Here is a 26471-nt window from a genome sequence, read left to right as displayed (position 1 = left end):
ACATGCCATTTGGTTTCTTCACTGCCTGCTGTACCTGCATGCTTACTTTCAATGACTGATGTACAAGGGCACCCAGGTCTCATTGCACCTCCCCATTTCCTAATCTGACACCATTCAGATAATAATCTGCCTTCCTCTTCTTGCCACCAAAGTGGATAACCTCACATTTATTCACTTCCCACTCACCCAACCTATCCAAGTCACCCCGCAGCCTCACAGATCTTACACAATGCAGAACCTACACAGTGAAGGGTTGCGCTCTGGGCGTGTTGTAGTGCAGAGGGATCTAGCAGTGTAGGTGGCATTACAGGTAGATAAGGTGGCCAAAAAGGCTTTCGGCACATTGGCCTTCATCAGTTCATAAGTGATTGGAGCAGAATTAAGCTCATCAGTCAGAGTAAGCATAGAAGTTCGGAGGTCATGTTACAGCTATATAAGACAATGGTGCGGCCACATTTAGAGTATTATTCAGTTTTGGACGTTGGGAGAGTGGGAAAGAAGTGGCAAATGGAATACAGCGTAGCATAGTGTACGGGCATGCACTTTGGTAGAAGGAATAAAGGTGCAGACTATTTTCTGAATGGGAGAATTCAGAAATCTGATGTGCGAAGGAACTTGGGTGTGCTGGAGAAGGATTCCCAAAAGGTTAATTTGTAGGTTTTGTTGGTAGTAAGGAAGGCAAATGCAATGTTAGTATTTATCTTGATAGGACTAGAATATAAAAGCAAGGATGTAATGTTGAGGCTTTGTGAGGTGCTCGTCAGACTACATTTGGAATGTTGTGAGCAGGTTTGGGCCTGAGGAAAGATGTGCTGGCATTAGAGAGGGTCCAGAGGAGGTTTACGAGAATGATTCCAGAGCTACGGGTGATTCGGGTTACCATATGAGGAACGTTTGATGGTTCTGGGCCTGTAATCAGACCTGTACTCACTCACTGAAGTTTGGATGTGGGGGTATCTCTTTGAAACCTACCAAATAATAAACGGTCTAGATAGAGTGGATGTGGAGAGAATTTCCAGTTGTGGGAGAATCTTGAACCAGAGGGCACAGCCTCAGAATAAAATAACTTTTAGAATGGAGATTAGGAGGAACTCCTTTAGCCAGAGGGTGGTGAATCTGGAATTCGCTGCCACAAATGGCAATAGAGGCCAAAAGTATTTTAAAAGCGGAGATTGATAGGTTCTTGATTAATAAGGGTGTCGAAGGTTATGGGGAGAAGGCAAGAGAATGGGGTTAAGAGGAAAAAATAGATCATTCATGAGCAGACCCGATGGGCCAAATGGCCTAATACTGCTCGTATGTCTTATAAACTTATAATATCTATCCAAATTGGCATTACTAACAATTCTTTTCTCTCATGTGTTTATCTAACTTTTTACATTTCTCCCTCTTGTTTATCCTACTTCTTTTTGCTTATCATCATATCGAATTTCACATAAAGCAATTTCTCCTGAATTGCCTTCTGTATTTATTTGTGATTATCTTAGTTTAATAACCTAGTTTTAAATTTGTTCCAGAGTTGAAAACATTGTCAACCCTGCTAAATTCCTTCTTAATTTTCAGAGCTATTTTAGATAATCTCTCAGACTTGAAGCAAAAGTTTGTTTAGTTCTGTTATCATCCCATTTTTTTACTCTTCTTCAATGGCCTGATAGCTCTTTTATTATTTGGAGAGCAGGAGGTATGTACAAGGCTGAAATAGAAGTACAGTATCAAGAAAAGTGATCTATAGATAGATGCCTCAGATTGTACACTCTGATTAAATCTCTCTGTTCCAATAGAGACTTTTATCAATCAGTCAAAAAAAACCTTTGTGGCCATCCAGTTCACCAATATTCAGCAATGGAAAGTCATAATTCCTGCTGGTTTTGCCCTATATGTGATTGAGTCTTAACAGCCTCAGTTCAATGGTGATGAAGGATGGGCAATGAATGCTGGTAGTGAAGTTCATCATCCTTAAGCAAGTAATTACAAAAAATGCTTGTTCATTTTCCCTCTTATCACTGCTAAACTACTGAAGGAGATGGGTGTCATTATTAATTATACCTGATAGTCATGAAGGTGGCAGTACAAGCTCGTGATTTATGGCAGCAGTCTACCATCCTTTAGCCCATATTGCATGGATGAAAATTACATTCCTCTGCCTCCTATTCCTTTTCAGTTAGATCCACTACCACAGACAAGTGATATTTCCTGATAACTTGAATCAAAATATTAGTTTGTTTGACCATTAGGATGTCATAACTAAAATTCAAAAAGACTCATCAGATAGAAATCACCAATGCAAAGTTGGCAAACTGCGCCCCTCCCAACTTTCTCCAGGAGGTACTGCGATCATGATATTTATCCCTTCACCTCTCTGATTAAGTTTGGTTAACTCTGCACAGACTTGGGTTCAGATGTGTCCTTTTTATTCTTTAAATTCCCTGCCTATTAATTTTCTACATATCGAAAATTTATTATGTTTGAAGTTTTCACTATCCTGGTATGAAAATAAAATATGCCCTTCAGTGGAGCAGTGTATAAATTGTTCGAAAATGTTTTCTTCCATTAATGACAAAATCTTGTATTCAGAGGTAATCAGAAATCTGCTGATTAAAATATGAATTGTCCAATTCATAGGAAAGACCATCAAAGATCATTTGACTTCACTCGTGTTCTTAATGCAGAGAAAATTGATACATAATAGGCCTTTAAAAATAAATATTGTGTAAAGATTGAATAAAAATAAACAAGGTAAAATATGTTCTCATTTTGTGGTTAGATCTTCCTTAAAACCACCTTGGGTTAGAAAGTAAGTTGATTTGTCACGTGGGATTCATGACTGACAGTGTGTTTCCAATAGTCATCAGATGTTGATTGCTCTCTCTCTCTCAGGTGCTAATGACACCCACATGCTCTAACCACCATATTCCTGTATTTTTTTAGGATGACATTTGAGCTGTCATCAAAGTAAAGCACGGAAATGGCATTGAGCTGTGTGGGAGCGCAGCATGGCTTCGGGACATTCTCTGGGTTTATTAAATGAACCTGAATGTAAAATTAAGAAAGAAATGTTTTGTTTAGAAGACACTTCTTGGGTACATACCGTACAACCAACCCTTGGTACATAATTAGATATAAACAAAGCACATTTGGGGAAATATGTTTCAAGATTAAATAATAATCTTTCTCCTAGATAGCGGTTCCCCTTATCACACAGGTTGCTTCATCTCCTGAGGCCACCTATTTGATGTCAAACAGTTATCTCTCAGCAACTGAGGTCTTGTAACTTGTCTGAATAATAATCTGGATCATGTGTACTGACAGTCTGTTAGTTTCAATTTTCACCATGTATTTTGTAGTATTTTGTAGTTTGATTCAATTTTCACCATGTATTTTTGTGCAAATGCTCAGGAATAGATCTTACTAGATTGTGCAGAAATTCCTCTCCAGCCCAGCCAAATAATGCAGCATAGACTTAACCAAGCTATATCCTTTTTAAGGCTTGATATTGGACTGGAATTGTCTCACCCTTACAACACCCTACTGAAAAAAGTGAGGGGCTGTCTGTCAAGTGTGTATTAAATGGGAATATCACTTGACTAGTTACAAAAGTAGCAAGTGGAATTCCATTTGTGGGACTTTGAAGTAATTAATTTGGGGAGTGCCCTGAAAGACAAATGAAGAAATGGTAATTGGTAGTCTATTGAACACGGTTAAGAAAAGAGGGGTATGGAGAACAGGTAAGTAGATCCTGAATGACAGAGATAGTGATAAGAAAAAAAATTGGACGCTTCCTTTATCATAAATGGAATTCCACTTGCCACTTTTGTGCCCACTTAACTAGTCAAGTGATATTTTCCAGTAGTCTAAAACCTTCTTCCACACAATCAAACACAATTTTGGTATTAATGACAAATTAAACTATTGTTTTATCCCCCTAGGCATAATATATATTATAAAACATTAGTTCAGGAATAGCAAGAGTATGGTGACTAGTTCTGGTTACCACGCTGTGGATATAGTAGTACTTGAGTTCATAGAGTGGAGATTTAACATGGATGCATTTGGGGCTGAATAATTTAACTATAAAAAGAGACACACTTGGCTGGGTTGTTTTCTGGCAAGTAAAATGAGCTGAATATAATTATGGAAAGCTAGATGGATGCGCTTGGAAGCATAGGTTGCAGGTAGTAGGATGGGAGGTTTTTCTTTTCATCCCAGTGAGTACTAGGAGTTTAGAACTCATTGACTGAAGAGATGAAGGAGACAGAAACTCTCATATTTATACTAAGAAGTTAGTGATCTGTAACGACCATGGACAGACCTGGGTATTCTGGTTCTTGGATTGTCACGATGGGCTAAATAGCCTCCTCCATTCAGTAACATTTACATTTTATGATTACATACACCAGCCATGTCAGGGGGAGCACTGCATACATAGTGTACATAGAGCAGATGTCTTGAAATCTGAATAACATCCCTTAACATTTGCCGCAGTGTTTATAGATTTTAGAATCTTTAAAGAACATTATAAACTACCGCAAAAAATCTATAATTGGAGCAACAACTAATAAGCATCAATCAACAACTGACTTGAACATGGTTGTGAACCCTTGATATTATTAAACATATGGTCAGCAAGGTTAGGTTACAAGAGGATGTTAGCTGAAGCACTGGACTCCAAAATGACATTGGTTCTTTCAAATCAGCATTGCCTGCAGGACGTAATGATTTCTATACTTCCAACAGTCATTAGATTTTTGTGTTGTAAATGTGCATCTGACGTGATTTTGGTTTAATTACCCATAATACCCTCAGAAAAGATCATTTATGTGCTGTGTTTTATGCCAGGGTCACTTCAAAAATGAATGAGCCTGAAAGCTGAATTACTGTGATCAATATTTCAAAAATTTCAGACATTGACATCCGATTTCCTCTTGTGCCTTACAGTACTTACCAGAGTTTGAACAATAGCATGATTTGTAGCATTCATGTATGAGTTCAGTGGGAATGAGCATTCTCCTTCACAATAGTATGCAGCATATCCCTCGGGTGCTATGATCCAGTCCTTCAAAGAGGGGAATAGTACACGCATTAAGGGAAAAAAATCCAGATAAATCTCTGTGTTTTACAAATCTATAAGTGTATCCTACAAATATCAACTTAATAGTAAACAAGAGTAAAATAAAAAATAACATGGTTAGAATTCACTCAAGCGTTAGGGTGAATAAGCCAGACCAGAGTTTGGGTCTAGATTTTTGTAATGAATGCAACTTTACGAAGATAACACTGCAAATTGTGCTTTAATTAGGGATTAAAACCCTACCCATTTCACCAAATCAACTTCAAGGTACAGAGTAAGACTTCCTCAATTTGATGTCAAAATTGCATCTGAGTTATTATCTGCTAAGTGACATTTGAACATCAAATCTTCTAACTGCTAATACAGTTAATGTTCTACCACTGGGGGTAAGCTAACTGCACTAACTTAGTAGGGGATTTAGTAGTCTAAATGAAATTGCAGAATTCTGATTCTAATTTATGGCATTTTTCGAAGATTAAGTAACATAATTACACAATAAAATTCATGCCATCCAGCAATGGTTGAAATCTACAGCTGTCATGGATATTTAGGAATAGAATCCCTTTACAATTGTTTAGTCCCAAAAAAAGATTGGAAGATGATAAAATTCTAGAATGATTTTGGACTAGAAACAAAAAATTTTCAAAATTCATTAATCTTTGGAATTACCTGCCATCCTAGATCACGAAAGCTGACATAGAGCTCGTGTTTCATGCAGGCCTGTTGTTGGTCACTACTACTGTTTTCTGGTAATAACAAAAGATAGAAGTCATTAATAAATGAATATAAACATGAACTCTGAATTGACTGTTTCCACTATGATCTTGGGTCATGTCATTGGCAGATATATTTGAAATCGATCAAGTTTGAAAGAACTATTCAGTTCTTAGCAACACCAAGGTAAGAAAGCTATGCAGCCAAAAAATATTTTGTTTATCTGGAATATATAAATTATAATTGCATTTATCTGAAGGTGTGTACACTCCTCAATTTCCCAATTGGAGTTTTCTTCAAATTAACTTTTTTTCAATAATATCTTTGGTTCTGCAAAGTGTGTCTGAATGATATAACTTCTGGACTTGTATGATCTGCATTTGACAAGCAATGTGTAAAGAAGTGTCATAAGAAGATTTAAAATGGACTTGAGTCATTTGTTGGATCTTTCTATAAGCACATTTTTAACATGAATGATTAAAAAAAACATACGAGAGATGTGAACATAGTATTTATCTACCTGTTAGACTAGTTGCTCTTAAAGAATCTTGACCTTTGGAAGACTTAGAGCGACTCTGGTTCTTCTGTTTACCTCCTGCTGATCGTGCACTCCGGATGTGGATCTCAGTGGCTTTGAAGAAAACTACCATAAATGGTTGTTTATTCTGAGGTCCAAATCTTCCAATTATTCCTGCTGTTTTGGGATTAACACTTTGTCCTTTAAGAAAAAGTAGACCAAGAATGAGTTTATTCTTCATATTCATATGTCTAGTATTTCCATGCTGTTTTTCGATCTGTGGGATGGGACACCACAGACCATAATTTGCCAAGACTATCAAGAAAATATATCAGATGAAAATAGGTCTTCTCTCATCTAAATTAGATGGATTATAAACTTATCAAGTGAAATATTTCTTGAAAGGTATCAATTGGAAAGTCATGGAAACATACAGCCCTTCTGCCGAACACATCCATGCCAATCAAGATGCTCTGTCTACGCTGGGCCTATTTGCCTGTGTTAAGCCCACAACCTGCTAAACCTCTCTTGTCCATGTCCAACTACAGTGCCCTCCATAATGTTTGGGCCAAAGACCCATCATTTATTTATTTTCCTCTGTACTCCATAATTTGAGATTTGTAATAGAAAAAAAATCACATGTGGTTAAAGTGCACATTGTCAGATTTTAATAAAGGCCATTTTTATACATTTTGGTTTGTAGAAATTACAGCAGTGTTTATACATAGTCCCCCCATTTCAGGGCACCATAATGTTTGGGACACATGGCTTCACAGGTGTTTGTAATTGCTCAGGTGTGTTTAATCGCCTCCTTAATGCAGGTATAAGAGAGCTCTCAGCACCTAGTCTTTCCTCCAGTCTTTCCATCACCTTTGGAAACTTTTATTGCTATTCATCAACATGAGGACCAAAGTTGTGCCAATGAAAGTCAAAGAAGCCATTATTAGACTGAGAAACAAGAATAAAACTGTAGAGATATCAGCCAAACCTTAGGCTTATCAAAATCAACTGTTTGGAACATCATTAAGAAGAAAGAGAGCACTGGTGAACTTACTAATCGCAAAGGGACTGGCAGGTCAAGGAAGACCACCACAGCTGATGGCAGAAGAATTCTTTCTATAATAAAGAAAAATCCCCAAACTCCTGTCCGACAGATCAGAAACACTCTTCGGGGGTCAGGTGTGGATTTGTCAATGACCATTGTCCGCAGAAGACTTCATGAACAGAAATGCAGAGGCTACACTGCAAGATGCAAACCACTGGTTAGCCGCAAAAATAGGATGGCCAGGTTACAGTTTGCCAAGAAGTACTTAAAAGAGCAATCACAGTTCTGGAAAAAGGTCTTGTGGACAGATGAGACGAAGATTAACCTATATCAGAGTGATGGCAAGAGCAAAGTATGGAGGAGAGAAGGAACTGCCCAAGATCCAAAGCATACCACCTCATCTGTGAAACACGGTGGTGGGGGTGTTATGGCCTGGGCATGTATGGCTGCCGAAGGTATTGGCTCACTTATCTTCATTGATGATACAACTGCTGATGGTAGTAGCATAATGAATTCTGAAGTGTGTAGACACATCCTATCTGCTCAAGTTCAAACAAATGCCTCAAAACTCATTGGCCAGTGGTTCATTCTACAGCAGGACAATGATCCCAGACCTGCTAAAACAATAAAGGAGTTTTTCAAAGCTAAAAAATGGTCAATTCTTGAGTGGCCAAGTCAATCACCCGATCTGAACCCAATTGAGCATGTCTTTTATATGCTGAAGAGAAAGCTGAAGGGGACTAGCCCCCAAAACAAGCATAAGCTAAAGATGGCTGCAATACAGGCCTGGCAGAGCATCACCAGAGAAGACATCCAGCAACTGGTGATATCCATGAATCGCAGACTTCAAGCAGTCATTGCATGCAAAGGATATGCAACAAGATACTAAACATGACTACTTTCATTTACATGAGATTGCTGTGTCCCAAACATTATGGTGCCCTGAAATGGGGGAACTATGTATAAACACTGCTATAATTTCTACATGGTGAAACCAAAATGTATAAAAATGGCCTTTATTAAAATCTGACAATGTGCACTTTAACCACGTGTGATTTTCTTTTTCTATTACAAAGCTCAAATTGTGGGTGACAGAGGCAAATAAATAAATGATGGTTCTTTGTCCCAAACATTATGGAGGGCACTGTACTTCCTCTGACGAGAGAGAGTGGTACTGGAATGGTACCAGGAAAGAACAGTATGTGTGAAAAGACTAAAACACGTTGTCCCTGAAGAACAGAGAAATTCAAGCAGAGATTTGAGGGAGGTGTTTAGAATAAAAAAATAAATGATTTAAATGGCTGAAAAGCTGCTAATGAGAGAAATAAGCGTTTAAGGGCACAGACGCAAAAAAAACAAGATTCCGTTTGCTTGTCATAATTGCATTCCATCTAGGAATGCATTCCCTGGTCGATCAATAGACACAGATTTAATATTAATCAACATAGTTGGAAAAAATCAACCAGATGGGAACAGAAGGGAAAAAGGGCCTAACTAGATTACTCTTCAGAAAAATATGGATTTGGTGGGCTAAATTGAGTCTTTTTGTGCTGTATTATGATTCAATTAATATGTTTGTTGTGTAGTTTAGAATTTATCACTTTAATAGTCATTGCTAAGTGATACTTTGAAGTAAAGGCCTAGACATTTATCTGCATGTAAAGACATGCTTTAAAGCAGAGCTTCATGAGGAAAACATGACTATTTTGTGCGAGGCACTATGTTTGGATATCCTATCATATTGGACAGACTAAACTTTGTATGGCTAAACACTGTTTATTCAGCATGTTTGGGATTTTTGGTGGTGCAAGACTGGCAGTTTTTTGGATCTGTTGGATATTATTTTAATTAATGTTCCAACGAACTTTTAATTCACTTCCATTACAGATTGATGGTATCATAAAATTTCCAGTGAACTTGGTAAGTTGAAAGGGAGCTCAGGAACTGGGGCCTCATTCGCAACTGCGGTTCTGCTATGTCATTGAGGGAGTGCGGATATTAATGGAGTATGGAAACCGTGGACACGTGTGCCATTAAGGCAGCACAAGAACTGGGGACCCATGTTTGTCAAAGAGGGAGCAACAAAAAGCACCTAGCCAAACCACCTGATTAACAATTGGAATCAAAACAATTATATAGCCGATTATTGGAGTTTACAATCGTGTGCATGTCTTTCTCCTCCCATTGGGGAGAGTCAAGATTGTGGCGGAAGTGAATTAGGGAGAGCAGATAGTGAAGCCAGAAGCTATAATGTAAATAAAAGTGCAGATGCCAGTACAGGAGCAGGGGAGAGACTGGTATGTTATGTGGATTTAAATACCATTTCATGCACATAGATTAAAATACATGGCCCAGGCTTGCCATGCAGATTACAATGGAGTGGTGAATGTGCAGAAACTGACAAACTGACAGATGATGATTTAGGCTTTGATTCTGGAATCGATACATGAGCAATAAAGTATTAATACTGATGAAAACTTGGGCACAGATGCAAATTCCAAAAAATCTTGACTTCTAGACCTGTACCAATATCTGTGCCTCTATTTGTGTTATCATGTGTGTCATGTGCCCGCTATACCTGCACATATTTCAATCTGTAGTTTTTTGTACCCATTTTTTGCCCCTGTGTTAAATACAGATACAATAACATGTCAGGTACATAATTGGTATGTTATTGTTACATGTGCAAGTAGAATACAATTTAATCAGCGTAAAATTGATAGAATTGAATTGCCAAACATGTACCAACCCACTTGAATATACTTACTGCAAAACTTGATGAAAAGCAAAATGTTGACCAGATTATTTTCGCACTGAGCAGCTTATGTTGAAATTCTTGTAGGATCACTATCCAATAAGGTTACAGGTGAGGCTAAAGGAAGATGCAGGTTCAGATACCGATATGGGTATGTGCATAGATACTAAGGTGTACGTATAGAGATATACAGGTATATTTAATACTGCACGGATGGAGATAGGGATTTGGATACAAGTTTCCCTTTGTGGTTTAACCTTTTCCCCAAATGCAGAGGTAGAAAAGCCAGCAGTGGCATAGTTTGAATCTTACCAGTTGTTGTCTGCACAAAGAGTTGAAGGCCAAAATTATTTTTTGGATTCACCACCCAATGATTGCTAGTGACTGTTATATCGAATACCAGCCACCCTTCCTCTGCAGCCCAAATAGTTCTAGAATCCAGTGGAAACAAGTCGGACTCGCTGAAAGAAAATAAGGGGAAGTTAAGTAAATTCCTAATACCCTTTGATAAAAAGATTCTCTGCTGATTCTTACTTCATTTGTAGATTCTACCTGATCTATTCATTTTCTTTATACAAAATGGACCGTAATATTGTTTATTTATTGCCTATATTTCCAACCACTGAATTGACCAAAATCCTAAAATGTTACAGAGGAAGCTTATGCAATTTTATAGCTGGTTTAATAATATATTGATGTCACATGGGACATAGAAATGTTTGTAAGTGTATGCAGATACCTGTGGACCATTGCCCAAGCAGACAACAACTTATCCCTGGTGTGTAGGAAGGAACTGCATATGCTAGTTTACACCGAAGATAGACACAAAATGCTGGAGTAACACGGCGGGACAGGCAGCATCTCTGGATAGAATGGCGGCGCTGCCCTAGCAGCTGCGGCTCACCTGCGGTCCATTTGTCTTTGTGTTTTTGTTGTTTTTTTTGTCTTAATTGTAGTTGTGATGTGGTGTTTTTGTGTTTGTGTACTATGTGTGTATGTGGGGGGGAGGGGGGGAACTGTAACATTGTAAATATGTGTCCCTTCCGAACGGAGACCCGACCTTTGTTTTCTGGGTGGTGTCTCCGTTCCTGCTGCGGCCTACCATCGGCCCAACTCCTGGAGCTGTCGGCCTCCAGGGCTCTGGTTCGCCCGCCCCGGATCGGACTTATCATCGGCGGAGCCGGCCGTCTTCGGAGGCTGCGGGAGCGGCTGCGACTCGCCTTGGGCTTGGCCCGCTGTGGACCGTCCGGTGCGGCCTGCAACCACAACAACCTGACTGCGGGCGAGGTCAGCAGGAGAAGGGAAAGACATTGTGGCCTTCCATCACAGTGAGGAGAGGACTGGAGGAGACTCACTGTGATGGATGTTTCTTTGATGGATGTTTCTTTTTTGTGTGTTTTTGGGGTTGGGTAATTTGAATGCCTATTTAATGCTTTTATTGTTGGACTGTGTTTTTGGGGGTTTTGGGGTTGTGTAATTTGAATGCCTATTTAATGCTTTTATTGTTGGACTGTGTTTTGGGGGTTTTTGGGGTTGTGTAATTTGAATGCCTATTTAATGCTTTTATTGTTGGACTGTGTTTTGGGGGTTTTTTGGGGTTGTGTAATTTTAATGCTTATTTAATGCTTTTATTGTTGGACTGTGGGTGACTGAATTTCGTCCAATATTGGATGACAAATAAAGCTATCTTGAATCTTGAATCTTGAATAGAAGGAATGTGTGACGTTTCTGATCAAGACCCTCCTTCAGACTGAGATGCTGCCTGTCCTGCTGAGTTACACCAGCATTTTGTGTCTAGTTTATCCCTGGTTCCTTCTTCACTGGCGGCTGCAGCTTACTGTTTCCACTATAATGATGTCCAAGGCACAAAACCAAGAAAGATTTGGGTCTTACCATTCTGGCACAGGGAATTATACTAATGTGCTGCAAATCTGATTATAAACCACGGTTTTGTCCCTTCAATGCATAAGATGGGCAGTTCGGAATTTCTTCTTGAGCATACACCATGTTGCACACAATACCTTGTGTACAGATGTATAATGAGATATTGGATTTTACCTTTGTGGTGCGTGAAAATATGATTCAATTTAATGTGAGCATAAAATCAGAATCCCTTCAAGGACAATATTAAGATAAATTATAAGATGAAATATGTTTGTGACCTTTTCAGTGAATACTGAAGTGGGATCTGGAATTTCCAATGGACCAAAAGTCAATAGAGAGGGTGAGATTGAGAGATGGACTATCAGGCAGAGGGAGGTAGCTTGCTAATTTTCAGCAAGGGACCAAGAAGGTTACGTTGATGAAGCACATGTTGGGAGGGGGAATGGCATGTGTGTAACAGGTTGGGAAGGATCCCGGCCGTCACTCCGGAGTGCCCGATTTCCTCCGGTTGGGGCGGGGGAGCTGTGCAGGGAGTGACAGCTGTGCCCCAGAGGCCTGTGCGACTGCCCCCCGCGGCCGTTGCTGGTTCCGCACCTGCAGTCCCGCACCAGCAGGCTCCAAGCGGCACCGGCAGGAGGCACTGGTGCTATTATCACCAGCGCTGGGGTGCTGCAGCCCGACAATGCCGCCAGCCATGCACGTTTCCGGGAAACGCCGGGGCCGGCTGCCAATAGTCCCCGCGGCGGCTGGCCAGATTCACCGCCTCTTCGCCTCGTGGATGCCGGGGCGGAGCTGAGCGTCCTGCCCCCTTCGCTGGTGGACATTCGTTCTGGTAAGCGGCGGCCCGTCCTCACTGCGGCGAATGCTAGGCCATTCATACATATGGGGTTCACACGGTCCCGTTCGTTTTCGGGTCTTGTCATTTCTCCTGGCGGTTCACCATTGCTGATGTCTACCAGCCGTTGCTCGGTGCCGATTTCCTCCGGGCTCACTCCCTCCTGGTGGACGTCAAGCGGCAGCGCCTGGCCCACGCCGCCATGATGGAGCCAATCGCGCTGCACCTGGATGAGCCGATTGCACGCCCCCAGTCGTCCGTTGGTTCCTGTTTTGCTCGGGTCCTGGCCGAGTTCCCGGACATCCTGACCCCACAGTTCCGATCATCGACCCCCAAGCACGGGGTGGTACATCACATACAAACTACCGGCCTGCCCCTCCACGCACGAGCACGCTGACTGCCGCCCGATAAGCCACGTCCGCCCAGCTGGAGTTCCGCGCGATGGAATCCTTGGGGATCATCCGCCCTTCGAACAGCCCATGGGCGTCCCCCCTCCACATGGTCCCCAAGGCAAGCGGGGGCTGGCGACCTTTTTTCGGGATTATCGGCGGCTGAATGCTGCTACCGCCACAGACTGATACACCGTGCCCCACATCCAGGACTTCAACGCCCATTTGGCCGTGGCTACTGTCTTCTCCAAATTGGATTTGGTGCGGGGTTACAACCAGATCCCGGTCCACCCGGCGGATGTGCCCAAGACGGCAATCATTACCCCGTTTTGGTTGTTCGAGTTCCTGCGTATGCCGTTCGGCCATAAGAACGCCACACAGGCTTTTCAACGGCTAATGGACAGGGTGTGTCGTGGTCTCAAGATCGTTTTTGTCTACCTCGACGACATCTTGGTGGCCAGCCACCCGCGGCAGGTGCACTGGGCCCACCTCCGGCAGCTCTGTCAGTGGCTCAGCGAGCAGGGCTTGGCTGTCAACATCGCCAAGTGCCAGTTTGGGGTGACTACCGTCGACTTTCTCGGCCACCGCGTGATTACACAAGGCGTGGTTCCCCTGCCGGACAAGGTCGACGCCATCCGCCGATTTCCCCATCCATCCGCTGTGCGCGGCCTGCAGGAGTTCATCAGCATGGTTGCCTTCTATCACCGTTTTGTGCCATCCGTGGCCCACATCATGCGGCCGCTGTATCTTCTGGCGGGCAAATGTAAGGACATCGAGTGGACTGACGAGGCGGTGACAGCGTTCGACGGCGCGAAGGAGGCCCTTGCTCGGGCCACAATGCTGGTGCACCCGCGGGAGGATGTCCCGACTCCGTTGGATGCCTTGGAGTCAGCGGTTGGTGCCGTGTTGGAACAGCTGACGGATGGGGGTTGGCGGCCCCTGGCCTTCTTCAGCCGGCACCTCAACAACGCCCAGACTAAATACAGCGATCGACCGCGAGCTCCTTTGCCTGTACCTGGTGGTGTGCCACTTCCGCTACTTCCTGGAGGGGCGCCCCTTCACTGCTTACACGAACCACAAGCCGCTCACTTTCGCCCTGGCAAAGGTTTCCGACCCGTGGTTCGCACGGCAGCAGCAGCAGTTGGCGTACATCTCCGGGTTCACCACCTCCATCCGCTTCATCGAGGGGAAGGAGAACCGGGTAGCCGACGCGTTGTCTCGCCCTGCCGTCGACGACGTTTTCGAGGTGGCGCCTGGCATTGACTATTCTGCCCTGGCGGAGGCTCAGCTCACGGACGATGAAATGCCCACCAACTGAACTGCCATCTCCGGCCTTCGCCTTGAGGATATCCCTCTCGGCCCTGGAGGAGCAATGCTACTCTGTGATGTGTCGTCCGGTCAGCTGTGATGTGTCGTCCCATCGTCCCGGCCGCCTGGCGCCGGAGGGTGTTCGACATTATCCACGGGCTGGCTCACCCATCCATCCGGGCGACGATGGCACTTGTGGCTGCACGTTTCATGTGGCAGGTTGGCCACTGGGCCCGCACCTGCATTCCGTGCAAGATGGCCAAAATCTAGCGCCACGTCCGGACGCCCCTCCAGGAGTTCGGTCTACTGTGCTGGCAGTTCAACCACGTGCACGTGGACATCGTGGGGCCTCTCCCACTGTCCCGTGTCATCACCCACCTCATCATGGTAGTGGACCGCTTCACGCGGTGGCTGGAGGCCGTTCTTCTGGCCGATCAACAGCTACATGCGCTCGTGCATTGCCGCACACTGGATTGCTCGCTTTGGGGTGCCGGTGGACATCTCCTCGGACCGGGGGCCACAGTTCACCTCTGAGCTGTGGTGGGCCATGGCTCACCTGTTGGGTGTGCGGCTGCACCACACCACGGCCTATCACCCACAGGCAAACGGCATGGTGGAGACGTTCCACTGGCAACTCAAGGCAGCACTGAAGGCGCGACTCTCCGGCCCGGACTGGCTGGACACACTGCCGTGGGTCTTGCTGGGCATCCGGACTGCGCTTAAGGAGGACTTGGCCTCGTCTTCAGCGGAGCTCGTTTACGGGTCGCCACTCACGGTGCCCAGGGAGTTCGTGCCGTCGGCACCAGAGCAACAGGGACCACCCTCGTCCACCCTACAGCGCCTTTGCGAGCGAGTTGGCAGGCTCGCGCCCGTGCCGACGTCCCGCCATGGGACATTCCGCCCACATGTGCCATCGGCCCTCCGGGACTGCCCTTATGTTTTCCTGCGCTGTGACGCCCACCGGACGCCGCTCCAGAGGCCGTATGAGGACCTGTTCCAGATGCTGGAACATGGACAGACGACTTTTGTGTTGGACATGGGGGGCTGGCCGGAGGCCGTGTCGATTGACCGGTTAAAGCCGACGCATTTAGACATCGACCAGCCGGTGCTGGTTGCCCAGCCTCGGCTGTGAGGTCGCCCTCCTTCGCGGCTCCCCCCACCTGTGCCTCCACCGGGTTGTGCGCCCGACGGTCCGTTTCGTGCCTCCGGTTCTGGGGGGGTTCCTGTGGCGGCTCCCAAGAGTTGGCCCATTCCATTATCGAACCCCTCGGCACGGGAATGGACTAGTCCGGGGGCAGCCCCTATCTACAGGGATAAATGGCAGGGGTTTAGGCGCGATCACTCTCTTGCAGACTCGTCTGGTCAAGAGAACCACAGTAATTAAAACTCTTCCCGAAACACCTGGCTCCTCGCCTTCATTTCAGGTGATGTTTACAGGTTGGGACCTTTCTTTAAACTAATAGAGTCCTGATCCGAAACTTTCTCTGTTCATTCCCACCACAGATGCTGCCTGACTCACTGAGATCTTTGAGCAGCGTTTTATGTCTCCTACTGCAGTCCTGCACAAAGAATTATCATATCATATCATATATATACAGCCGGAAACAGGCCTTTTCGGCCCTCCAAGTCCGTGCCGCCCAGTGATCCCCGTACATTAACACTATCCTACACCCACTAGGGACAATTTTTTACATCTACCCAGCCACAAGCAAAGAACCCAAATGAGTTGGACAAAATACAACATCAAAGACGAAAATTTACCCATATCCTCGCCATACTCCTGCAGAATGAACTTTTAAAAAGTTGGGGTGAGGGGGGGGGGGGGAGACACTTTAAATTGGATAATTCAATGTTCAAGGATAGAATAAGCTGCCCGAAGAAATAGTGGAGGCAAATATTCTCACAATATTCAAGAAGCATCTTAACAGTATTTGAGTTGCCAAGACATAGAAGGCGATGGACCAAGAATAGATAAATGGAATTGGTGTAGATGGTACAATAGCTGGCATGGGCATGATAGGATGGAGGGCTTGATATTTTATGCCAACCCAATGATATATGGTAGCAAGTTCTACATTTCATCTATTCTGAATAAACGGGATCAACCTGAATTTTGTTTTTTTATTGTTTATTAGTGACTACCTTATAATTGGGCTAAATATTTTGCCTGTACATTTTTAAAAAATGATTTGGTGCCAATTTAAAAAATAACACTAGAGGGCACCCTCGCACAATGCTATTTTGTTTCCACTGAATATCGCACTTTCCCACTTTGATAACACCTTTCCTCATATCCCTGATCTCATGAAGTAGCTTTTTCAGAATAAAACTTTTAAACCATTTAAATCCATGTACCTGTCCAGATGTCTTTTAAATGTTGATATAGTACCTTCCCCAAATACCTCCTCTAGCAGCTCGTTCCATGTACCCAGCACTCTCCGTGTGGAAAAAGTTGCCTCTTTATCCTAATAAATCTTTCCCCATTCACATTAAATCTATGTCCTCTGGTACTATCTACTTTGGGTCTATGTCCTCTGGTACTATCTTCTTTGAGGCCCTCATGTTCTTATACACCTCTATAAGGTCAACCCTCAGCCTCCTGCACTCCAAGAAATAAAATCATAGTCTGCCTTTCCTCTTTAGCTCAGTCCCTCGAGTCCTGGCAACATTTTCGTAAATCTTCCCTGCACTCTTCCCACCCTAAGGACATCCTTCTTACAGCAGGGTGAACAAAACTGAACACAATACTCCAAATGCAGCCCCACCAATGTCTTGTAGAATGGGAGTTATCTATAGGCCCCCAAACAGTAGCCTCGACTTAGGGTGCAAGTTAAATCAGGAGATAAAATTGGCGTGTCAAAAATGTAATGCTACGGTGGTTATGGGAGATTTCAACATGCAGGTAGACTGGGAAAATCAGGTTGGAAATGGACCCCAGGAAAGAGAGTTTGTAGAGTGCCTTCGAGATGGATTCTTAGAACAGCTTGTACTGGAGCCTACCAGGGAGAAGGCAATTCTGGATTTAGTGTTGTGTAATGATCCTGATCTGATAAGGGGACTAGAGGTAAAAGAGCCATTAGGAGGCAGTGATCACAACATGATAAGTTTTACTCTGCAAATGGAAAGGCAGAAGGGAAAATCGGAAGTGTCGGTATTACAGTATAGCAAAGGGGATTACAGAGGCATGAGGCGGGAGCTGGCCAAAATTGATTGGAAGGAGGCCCTAGCAGGGAAGACGGTAGAACAGCAATGGCAGGTATTCCTGGGAATAATGCAGAGGTTGCAGGATCAATTTATTCCAAAGAGGTGGAAAGACTCTAAGGGGAGTAAGAGACACCTGTGGCTGACAAGGGAAGTCAGGGACAGCATAAAAATTAAGGAGAGGAAGTATAACATAGCAAAGAAGAGTGGGAAGACAGAGGATTGGGACTCTTTTAAAGAGCAACAAAAGTTAACTAAAAAGGCAATACGAGGAGAAAAGATGAGGTACGAGGGTAAACTAGCCAATAATATAAAGGAGGATAGCAAAAGTTTTTTTAGGTACGTGAAGAGGAAAAAAATAGTCAAGGCAAATGTGGGTCCCTTGAAGACAGAAGCAGGGGAATTTATTATGGGGAACAAAGAAATGGCAGACGAGTTAAACCGTTACTTTGGATCTGTCTTCACTGAGGAAGATACACACAATCTCCCAAATGTTCTAGGGGCTGGAGAACCTAGGGTGATGGAGGAACTGAAGGAAATCCTCATTAGGCAGGAAATGGTTTTGGGTAGACTGATGGGACTGAAGGCTGATAAATCCCCAGGGCCTGATGGTCTGCATCCCAGAGTACTTAAGGAGGTGGCTCTAGAAATAGTGGAAGCATTGGAGATCATTTTTCAATGTTCTATAGATTCAGGATCAGTTCCTGTGGATTGGAGAATAGCAAATGTTATCCCACTTTTTAAGAAAGGAGGGAGAGAGAAAACGGGTAATTATAGACCAGTTAGTCTGACATCAGTGGTGGGGAAAATGCTGGAGTCAATTATAAAAGACGAAATTGCTGAGCATTTGGATAGCAGTAACGGGATCGTTCCGAGTCAGCATGGATTTACGAAGGGGAAATCATGCTTGACAAATCTACTGGAATTTTTTGAGGATGTAACTAGGAAAATTGACAAGGGAGAGTCAGTGGATGTGGTGTACCTCGACTTTCAGAAAGCCTTCGACAAGGTCCCACATAGGAGATTAGTGGGCAAAATTAGGGCACATGGTATTGGGGGTAGGGTACTGACATGGATAGAAAATTGGTTAACAGACGGAAAGCAAAGAGTGGGGATAAATGGGTCCCTTTCGGAATGGCAGGCAGTGACCAGTGGGGTACCGCAAGGTTCGGTGCTGGGACCCCAGCTATTTACGATATACATTAATGACTTAGACGAAGGGATTAAAAGTACCATTAGCAAATTTGCAGATGATACTAAGTTGGGGGGTAGTGTGAATTGTGAGGAAGATGCAATAAGGCTGCAGGGTGACCTGGACAGGTTGTGTGAGTGGGCGGATACATGGCAGATGCAGTTTAATGTAGATAAGTGTGAGGTTATTCACTTTGGAAGTAAGAATAGAAAGGCAGATTATTATCTGAATGGTGTCAAGTTAGGAGGAGGGGGAGTTCAACGAGATCTGGGTGTCCTAGTGCATCAGTCAATGAAAGGAAGCATGCAGGTTCAGCAGGCAGTGAAGAAAGCCAATGGAATGTTGGCCTTCGTAACAAGAGGAGTTGAGTATAGGAGCAAAGAGGTCCTTCTACAGTTGTACCGGGCCCTGGTGAGACCGCACCTGGAGTACTGTGTGCAGTTTTGGTCTCCAAATTTGAGGAAGGATATTCTTGCTATGGAGGGCGTGCAGCGTAGGTTCACTAGATTAATTCCCGGAATGGCGGGACTGTCGTATGTTGAAAGGCTGGAGCGATTGGGCTTGTATACACTGGAATTTAGAAGGATGAGGGGGGATCTTATTGAAACATATAAGATAATTAGGGGATTGGACACATTAGAGGCAGATAACATGTTCCCAATGTTGGGGGAGTCCAGAACAAGGGGCCACAGTTTGAGAATAAGGGGTAGGCCATTTAGAACGGAGATGAGGAAGAACTTTTTCAGTCAGAGGGTGGTGAAGGTGTGGAATTCTCTGCCTCAGAAGGCAGTGGAGGCCAGTTCGTTGGATGCTTTCAAGAGAGAGCTGGATAGAGCTCTTAAGGATAGCGGAGTGAGGGGGTATGGGGAGAAGGCAGGAACAGGGTACTGATTGATAGTGATCAGCCATGATCGCATTGAATGGCGGTGCTGGCTCGAAGGGCTGAATGGCCTACTCCTGCACCTATTGTCTATTGTCTATTGTCTATTGTACCAGAACATGCCAACTTCTATACTCAATCTACCTATCTTTCCTCAATAGCCTGACTGATGAAGGCCAACGTACTGCCCCCCTATCTACCCGTCCTACTTTCAGGGAACTATGTACTTGTACGCTTAGATCCTGCTGCTCTACATTACTCCCCAGGATTCTACCGTTCATTGTGAAGGAGCTGCACTGGTTTGACTTCCCAAAATGCAAAACCTTGCACTCCTCTGGATTAAACTTTATTAACCATCCTTCAGCCTACTTGCCCAACTGATCAAAATCCTGCTGTAATTTTTGATAACCATTTTCCGTATCTATGATACCACCTACTATAGTGTCATTGAAAATTGACTAATTATGCTTGTATATTCTCTCTCAAATCGTTGATATCAGTAATGGCCCAGCACTGACCCCTGAGCCACACCACTGGTCACAGGCCTCCAGTGTGTAAATCAATCTTCCACCATGACTAGTGGGGTGCCGCAAAGCTGCAATGACCAGTGGGGTGCCGCAAGGCTCAGTGCTGGGACCCCAGTAATTTACAATATATATTAATGATTTGGACGAGGGAATTAAAAGTAACATCTCCATGTTTGTGGATGACAAAAAGCTGGGTGGCAATGTGAGCTGCGAGGAGAATGCTATGAAGGTGCAGGGTGACTTGGATAGGTTGGGCGAGTGGGCAGATGCATGGCAGATACAGTATAATGTAGATAAATGTGAAGGTATCCACTTAGGTGGAAAGAACAGAAAGGCAGATTATTATCTAAATGGTGTCAGATTAGGAAAAGGGGAGGTGCAACGAGACCTGGGTGTCCTTGTACATCAGTCACTGAAAGTAAGCATGCAGGCACAGCAGGCAGTGAAGAAAGCTAATGACATTTTGGCCTTCATTGCGAGACGATTTGAGTTTAGGAGCAAGGAGGTCCTACTGCAGTTGTACAGGACCCTGCTGAGACCACACCTGGGGTATTGTGTGCAGTTTTGGTCTCCTAATTTGAGGAAGGACATTCTTGCTATTGAGGAAGTGTAGGGTAGGTTCACCAGGTTAATTCCCGGGATGGCGGGACTGACATATGATGAAAAAATGGGTCGACTGGGCTTGTATTCACTGGAATTTTGAAGGATGAGAGGGGATCTTGTAGAAACATATAAAATTCTTAAGGGATTGGACAGACTAGATGCAGGAAAATTGTTCCCGATGTTTGGGGAGTCCAGAATCATGGGTCACAGTTTAAGAATAAGGGGTAGGTCATTTAGGACTGTGATGAGGAAAAACTTTTTCACGCAGAGAGTTGTGAATCTGTGGAATTCTCTGCTTCAGAAGGCAGTGGAAGCCAATTCACTGGATGTTTTCAAGAGAGAGTTAGATTTAGTTCTTTGGGCTAACGGAATCAAGGAATATGGGGAAAAAGCAGGAACAGGGTACTGATTTTGGAGGATCAGCTGTGATCTTAGTGAATGGCGGTGCTGGTTTGAAGGGCCGAATGGCCTACTCCGGCATCGATTTTCTATGTTTCTGTCACCCTCTGTTTCCTTCCATGAAGCAAATTCTCTATCCAGTCAGTTAGCTCTCACTATCTGACATGCAAACTAAGCTTCCAGAGCAGCCTACTACGCGGATCCTTATTAAAGATCTCGCTAAATTCCATATAAACAACGTCTACATCAATCCTTTTGGTTACCTCTTAAAAGAAAACTCAATCAGATTCATAAGACATGATCTCCCATGAACAAAACCAGGTTGACTATCCATAATCAGCCTCGGTCTATCCAAATGCATACAGTTCTTATCCCTCAGAATTTTCACCAGTAACTTACCTACCACAAATGTTAGGCTCACTAATCTATAGTTCCCAGGCTTTTCTTTGCAGCCCTTCTTCAATAGAGGCTCAACACACAGAAGATTCTGTGGCAGCAGGAGGGACTTGAGGATGGTCTGTTGCCTCCCTGGTGCCAGGGTTCAGCACATCACGGACCGGCTTCAGAAAATCCTAGTGAGGGAAGGCGATCAACCTGAAGTCGTTGTGCACATGGGCACGAATGACGTCGGGCGGAAGAGGAAGGAGGTGCTACAGCGGGAGTTTAGAGAGTTAGGAAAAAGACTGAGAAGTAGGACGTCGAAGGTGGTTATCTCTGGACTGCTATCGGTACCTCGTGCTGGTGAGGCCAGGAACAGAGAGATAGAGGGTATGAATTTATGGCTGAGGGGCTGGTGCAGAGAGCAGGGATTTAGATTTCTGGACCACTGGGATCTCTTCTGGGCTAGGGGTGACTTGTACAAAAGGGACGGGTTATATCTTAACAGCAGGGGGACAAACATTCTGGCAGGCAGGTTTGCTAGTGCGACACCTGTGGCTTTAAACTAAGTAGTGGGGGGGAGGGGTTAACAAATTGGGAATATGAAGATGAGGTTAAAGGGAATACAGGAGATATTGCAGAAGACTCTCGGAAGAATGGGAACAGAAGTTCTAGAGGGGAAAAGAGATTAAGGGCAGGGCCATTTGTGACCGATGTGAGAGGGGAGGTAAATACAGAAGTTAAAGTGTTGTACTTAAATGCGCGTAGTATAAAAAATAAAGTGGATGAGCTTGAGGCTCAGTTAGTCATGGGCAAGTATGATGTTGTAGGGATCACTGAGACATGGCTACAAGAGGACCAGGGCTGGGAACTGAATATTCAGGGGTACACAACGTATAGAAAAGACAGACAGGTGGGCAGAGGGGGTGGGGTTGCTCTGCTGGTAAGGAATGATATTCATTCCCTTGCAAGGGGTGACATAGAATCAGGAGATGTTGAATCAGTATGGATAGAAATGAGGAATTGTAAGGGTAAAAAGACCCTAATGGGAGTTATCTATAGGCCCCCAAACAGTAGCCTCGACATAGGGTGCAAGTTGAATCAGGAGATAAAATTGGCATGTCACAAATGTAATGCTACGGTGGTTATGGGAGATTTCAACATGCAGGTAGACTGGGAAAATCAGGTTGGAAATGGACCCCAGGAAAGAGAGTTTGTAGAGTGCCTTCGAGATGGATTCTTAGAACAGCTTGTACTGAAGCCTACCAGGGAGAAGGCAATTCTGGATTTAGTGTTGTGTAATGATCCTGATCTGATAAGGGGACTAGAGGTAAAAGAGCCATTAGGAGGCAGTGATCACAACATGATAAGTTTTACTCTGCAAATGGAAAGGCAGAAGGGAAAATCGGAAGTGTCAGTATTACAGTATAGCAAAGGGGATTACAGAGGCATGAGGCAGGAGCTGGCCAAAATTGACTGGAAGGAGGCCCTAGCAGGGAAGACGGTAGAACAGCAATGGCAGGTATTCCTGGGAATAATGCAGAGGTTGCAGGATCAATTTATCCCAAAGAGGCGGAAAGACTCTAAGGGGAGTAAGAGACACCTGTGGCTGACAAGGGAAGTCAAGGACAGCATAAAAATTAAGGAGAGGAAGTATAACATAGCAAAGAGAAGTGGGAAGACAGAGGATTGGGACTCTTTTAAAGAGCAACAAAAGTTAACTAAAAAGGCAATACGGGGAGAAAAGATGAGGTACGCGGGTAAACTAGCAAATAATATAAAGGAGGATAGCAAAAGTTTTTTTAGGTACGTGAAGAGGAAAAAAATAGTCAAGGCAAATGTGGGTCCCTTGAAGACAGAAGCAGGGGAATTTATTATGGGGAACAAAGAAATGGCAGACGAGTTAAACCGTTACTTTGGATCTGTCTTTACTGAGGAAGATACACCCAATCTCCCAAATGTTCTAGGGGCCGGAGAACCTAGGGTGATGGAGGAACTGAAGGAAATCCACATTAGGCAGGAAATGGTTTTGGGTAGACTGATGGGACTGAAGGCTGATAAATCCCCAGGGCCTGATGGTCTGCATCCCAGGGTACTTAAGGAGGTGGCTCTAGAAATAGTGGAAGCATTGGAGATTATTTTTCAATGTTCTATAGATTCAGGATCAGTTCCTGTGGATTGGAGGATAGCAAATGTTATCCCACTTTTTAAGATAGGAGGGAGAGAGAAAACGGGTAATTATAGACCAGTTAGTCTGACATCAGTGGTGGGGAAGATGCTGGAGTCAATTATAAAAGACGAAATTGCTGAGCATTTGGATAGCAGTAACAGGATCATTCCGAGTCAGCATGGATTTACGAAGGGGAAATCATGCTTGACAAATCTACTGGAATTTTTTGAGGATGTAACTAGGAAAATTGACAGGGGAGAGTAGGTGGATGTGGTGTACCTCGACTTTCAGAAAGCCTTCGACAAGGTCCCACATAGGAGATTAGTGGGCAAAATTAGAGCACATGGTATTGGGGGTAGGGTACTGACATGGATAGAAAATTGGTTGACAGACAGAAAGCAAAGAGTGGGGATAAATGGGTCCCTTTCGGAATGGCAGGCAGTGACCAGTGGTGTACCGCAAGGTTCGGTGCTGGTACCCCAGCTATTTACGATATACATTAATGACTTAGATGAAGGGATTAAAAGTACCATTAGCAAATTTGCAGATGATACTAAGCTGGGGGGTAGTGTGAATTGTGTGGAAGATGCAATAAGGCTGCAGGGTGACTTGGACAGGTTGTGTGAGTGGGCGGATACATGGCAGATGCAGTTTAATGTAGATAAGTGTGAGGTTATTCACTTTGGAAGTAAGAATAGAAAGGCAGATTATTATCTGAATGGTGTCAAGTTAGGAAGAGGGGATGTTCAACGAGATCTGGGTGTCCTCGTGCATCAGTCACTGAAAGGAAGCATGCAGGTACAGCAGGCAGTGAAGAAACCCAATGGAATGTTGGCCTTCGTAACAAGAGGAGTTGAGTATAGGAGCAAAGAGGTCCTTCTACAGTTGTACCGGGCCCTGGTGAGACCGCACCTGGAGTACTGTGTGCAGTTTTGGTCTCCAAATTTGAGGAAGGATATTCTTGCTATTGAGGGCGTGCAGCGTAAGTTCACTAGGTTAATTCCCGGAATGGCGGGACTGTCGTATGTTGAAAGGCTGGAGCAATTAGGCTTGTATACACTGGAATTTAGAAGGATGAGGGGGGATCTTATTGAAACATATAAGATAATTAGGGGATTGGACACATTAGAGTCAGGAAACATGTTCCCAATGTTGGGGGAGTCCAGAACAAGGGGCCACAGTTTAAGAATAAGGGGTAGGCCATTTAGAACGGAGATGAGGAAGAACTTTTTCAGTCAGAGAGTGGTGAAGGTGTGGAATTCTCTGCCTCAGAAGGCAGTGGAGGCCAGTTCGTTGGATGCTTTCAAGAGAGAACTGGATAGAGCTCTTAAGGATAGCGGAGTAAGGGGGTATGGGGAGAAGGCAGGAACGGGGTACTGATTGAGAGTGATCAGCCATGATCGCATTGAATGGCGGTGCTGGCTCGAAGGGCTGAATGGCCTACTCCTGCACCTATTGTCTATTGTCTATTGTCTATTAACATTAGCCAACATTCTTCAACAGTCTTCCTGCACCTCATCGGATTCGTATATCTCAGCTAGTGCTTTTGCAAATTCTTTTCGAGCTTCCCATGGCATCCTCTGATATATCTGATCAGTCCTGGGAGACTTACTTCTCCACAGTAAAAACAGAGAAGAAATACACATTGAAGACCTTGCTCATTTACTGCGCCTCCACACAAAGATGAATGCTTTGGTTTCTGACGGTCCGACTCCCTCTCTAGTTACCTTATTCCCTTAATATACATAAATCTCTTTGGATTCTCCCCTGTTCTGCCCTCCTGATTTCCTTCTTAAGTAAGTTTCTCAATGCCTAAAACTTCTCCAGAGATACACTTGATCCCAGCTGCCTGTACATGGTCCATGCCTCCTTTTTCCAGATGAGAGCCTCCATTTCTCTTGTTACCCACGCTTCCTTAGTCCTACCCACACTGCCCTTCACTCTAACTGGAACATGCTTGACTTGAACTCTCGTCATCACACTTTTAAAAGCATCGCACTTTCTGGATGTCCCTTTGCCCACAAACAACCTACAGTATTCAACTTTACCAAGTTCGTGTCCAATACGATCAAAGTTGGCTTTGGCCCAATTTAGAATTTTAACTTACAGGCCTACCCTAAGTCTTTATTTATAACTATTTTAAAGCTAATAGAACGGTGGTCACTGGTCCCAAAGGGCTCACCCACTTACACTTCAGTGCCTTGCCCTTCCTTATTTCCTAAGAGTAGATGAAGCTTTGCCCTCTCCCTTGTAGGCCCCTCTATATATTGAAAGGCAACTGCCCTGAACACATTTGATAAATTCCAACCCATCTCAGCCCTTGCCACTTTCATAATCCCAATCAAAATTAGAAAAGTTAAATTCCCTACTATGATTACCCTATTGGGTTTGTAGCTGCCTGCAATTTCCTGGCATATTTGTTCTTCTAATTCCCATTGACCGTGAGCCTATAATACACTCCCAACAAGGTGATCATCCCCTTCTATTTTTCAGCTCCACTCATAATGCCTCACTGCCATGATATTCTCCTTAATAAAGCAACAACCCCTCCTCTTTTACCCCTGCCTCTATCTCGCCTGTAGCACCTGTACCCTGGAACATTAAGC

General features: G+C 44.1%; 1 protein-coding gene across 4 annotated transcripts in view; it reads right to left on the bottom strand.

Moving 5' to 3' along the window:
• Positions 1-2534: 2534 nt before the first annotated feature.
• The window catches only part of bmp7b (bone morphogenetic protein 7b), an 84869-nt gene continuing 60932 nt past the window's right edge, over positions 2535-26471 (bottom strand). The window contains exons 4-9 of one of the 4 annotated variants that reach the window (XM_078419261.1): positions 23735-23749; positions 10412-10560; positions 6303-6500; positions 5738-5814; positions 4943-5053; positions 2535-3030 (exon numbers count right to left, since the gene is read on the bottom strand). In XM_078419261.1, coding sequence (XP_078275387.1) covers positions 2881-3030; positions 4943-5053; positions 5738-5814; positions 6303-6500; positions 10412-10560; positions 23735-23749 — 700 coding nt within the window. In that variant the 3' untranslated portion in view covers positions 2535-2880. The remainder of the gene's footprint in view (positions 3031-4942; positions 5054-5737; positions 5815-6302; positions 6501-10411; positions 10561-23734; positions 23750-26471) is intronic. The other 3 variants (XM_078419259.1, XM_078419260.1, XM_078419262.1) reach the window with 3 other exon arrangements.

Source organism: Rhinoraja longicauda, chromosome 22 (genome assembly GCF_053455715.1).
Source record: "Rhinoraja longicauda isolate Sanriku21f chromosome 22, sRhiLon1.1, whole genome shotgun sequence".
NCBI lineage: Eukaryota > Metazoa > Chordata > Chondrichthyes > Rajiformes > Arhynchobatidae > Rhinoraja > Rhinoraja longicauda.
This window is presented reverse-complemented; position numbering and strand designations above follow the sequence as displayed.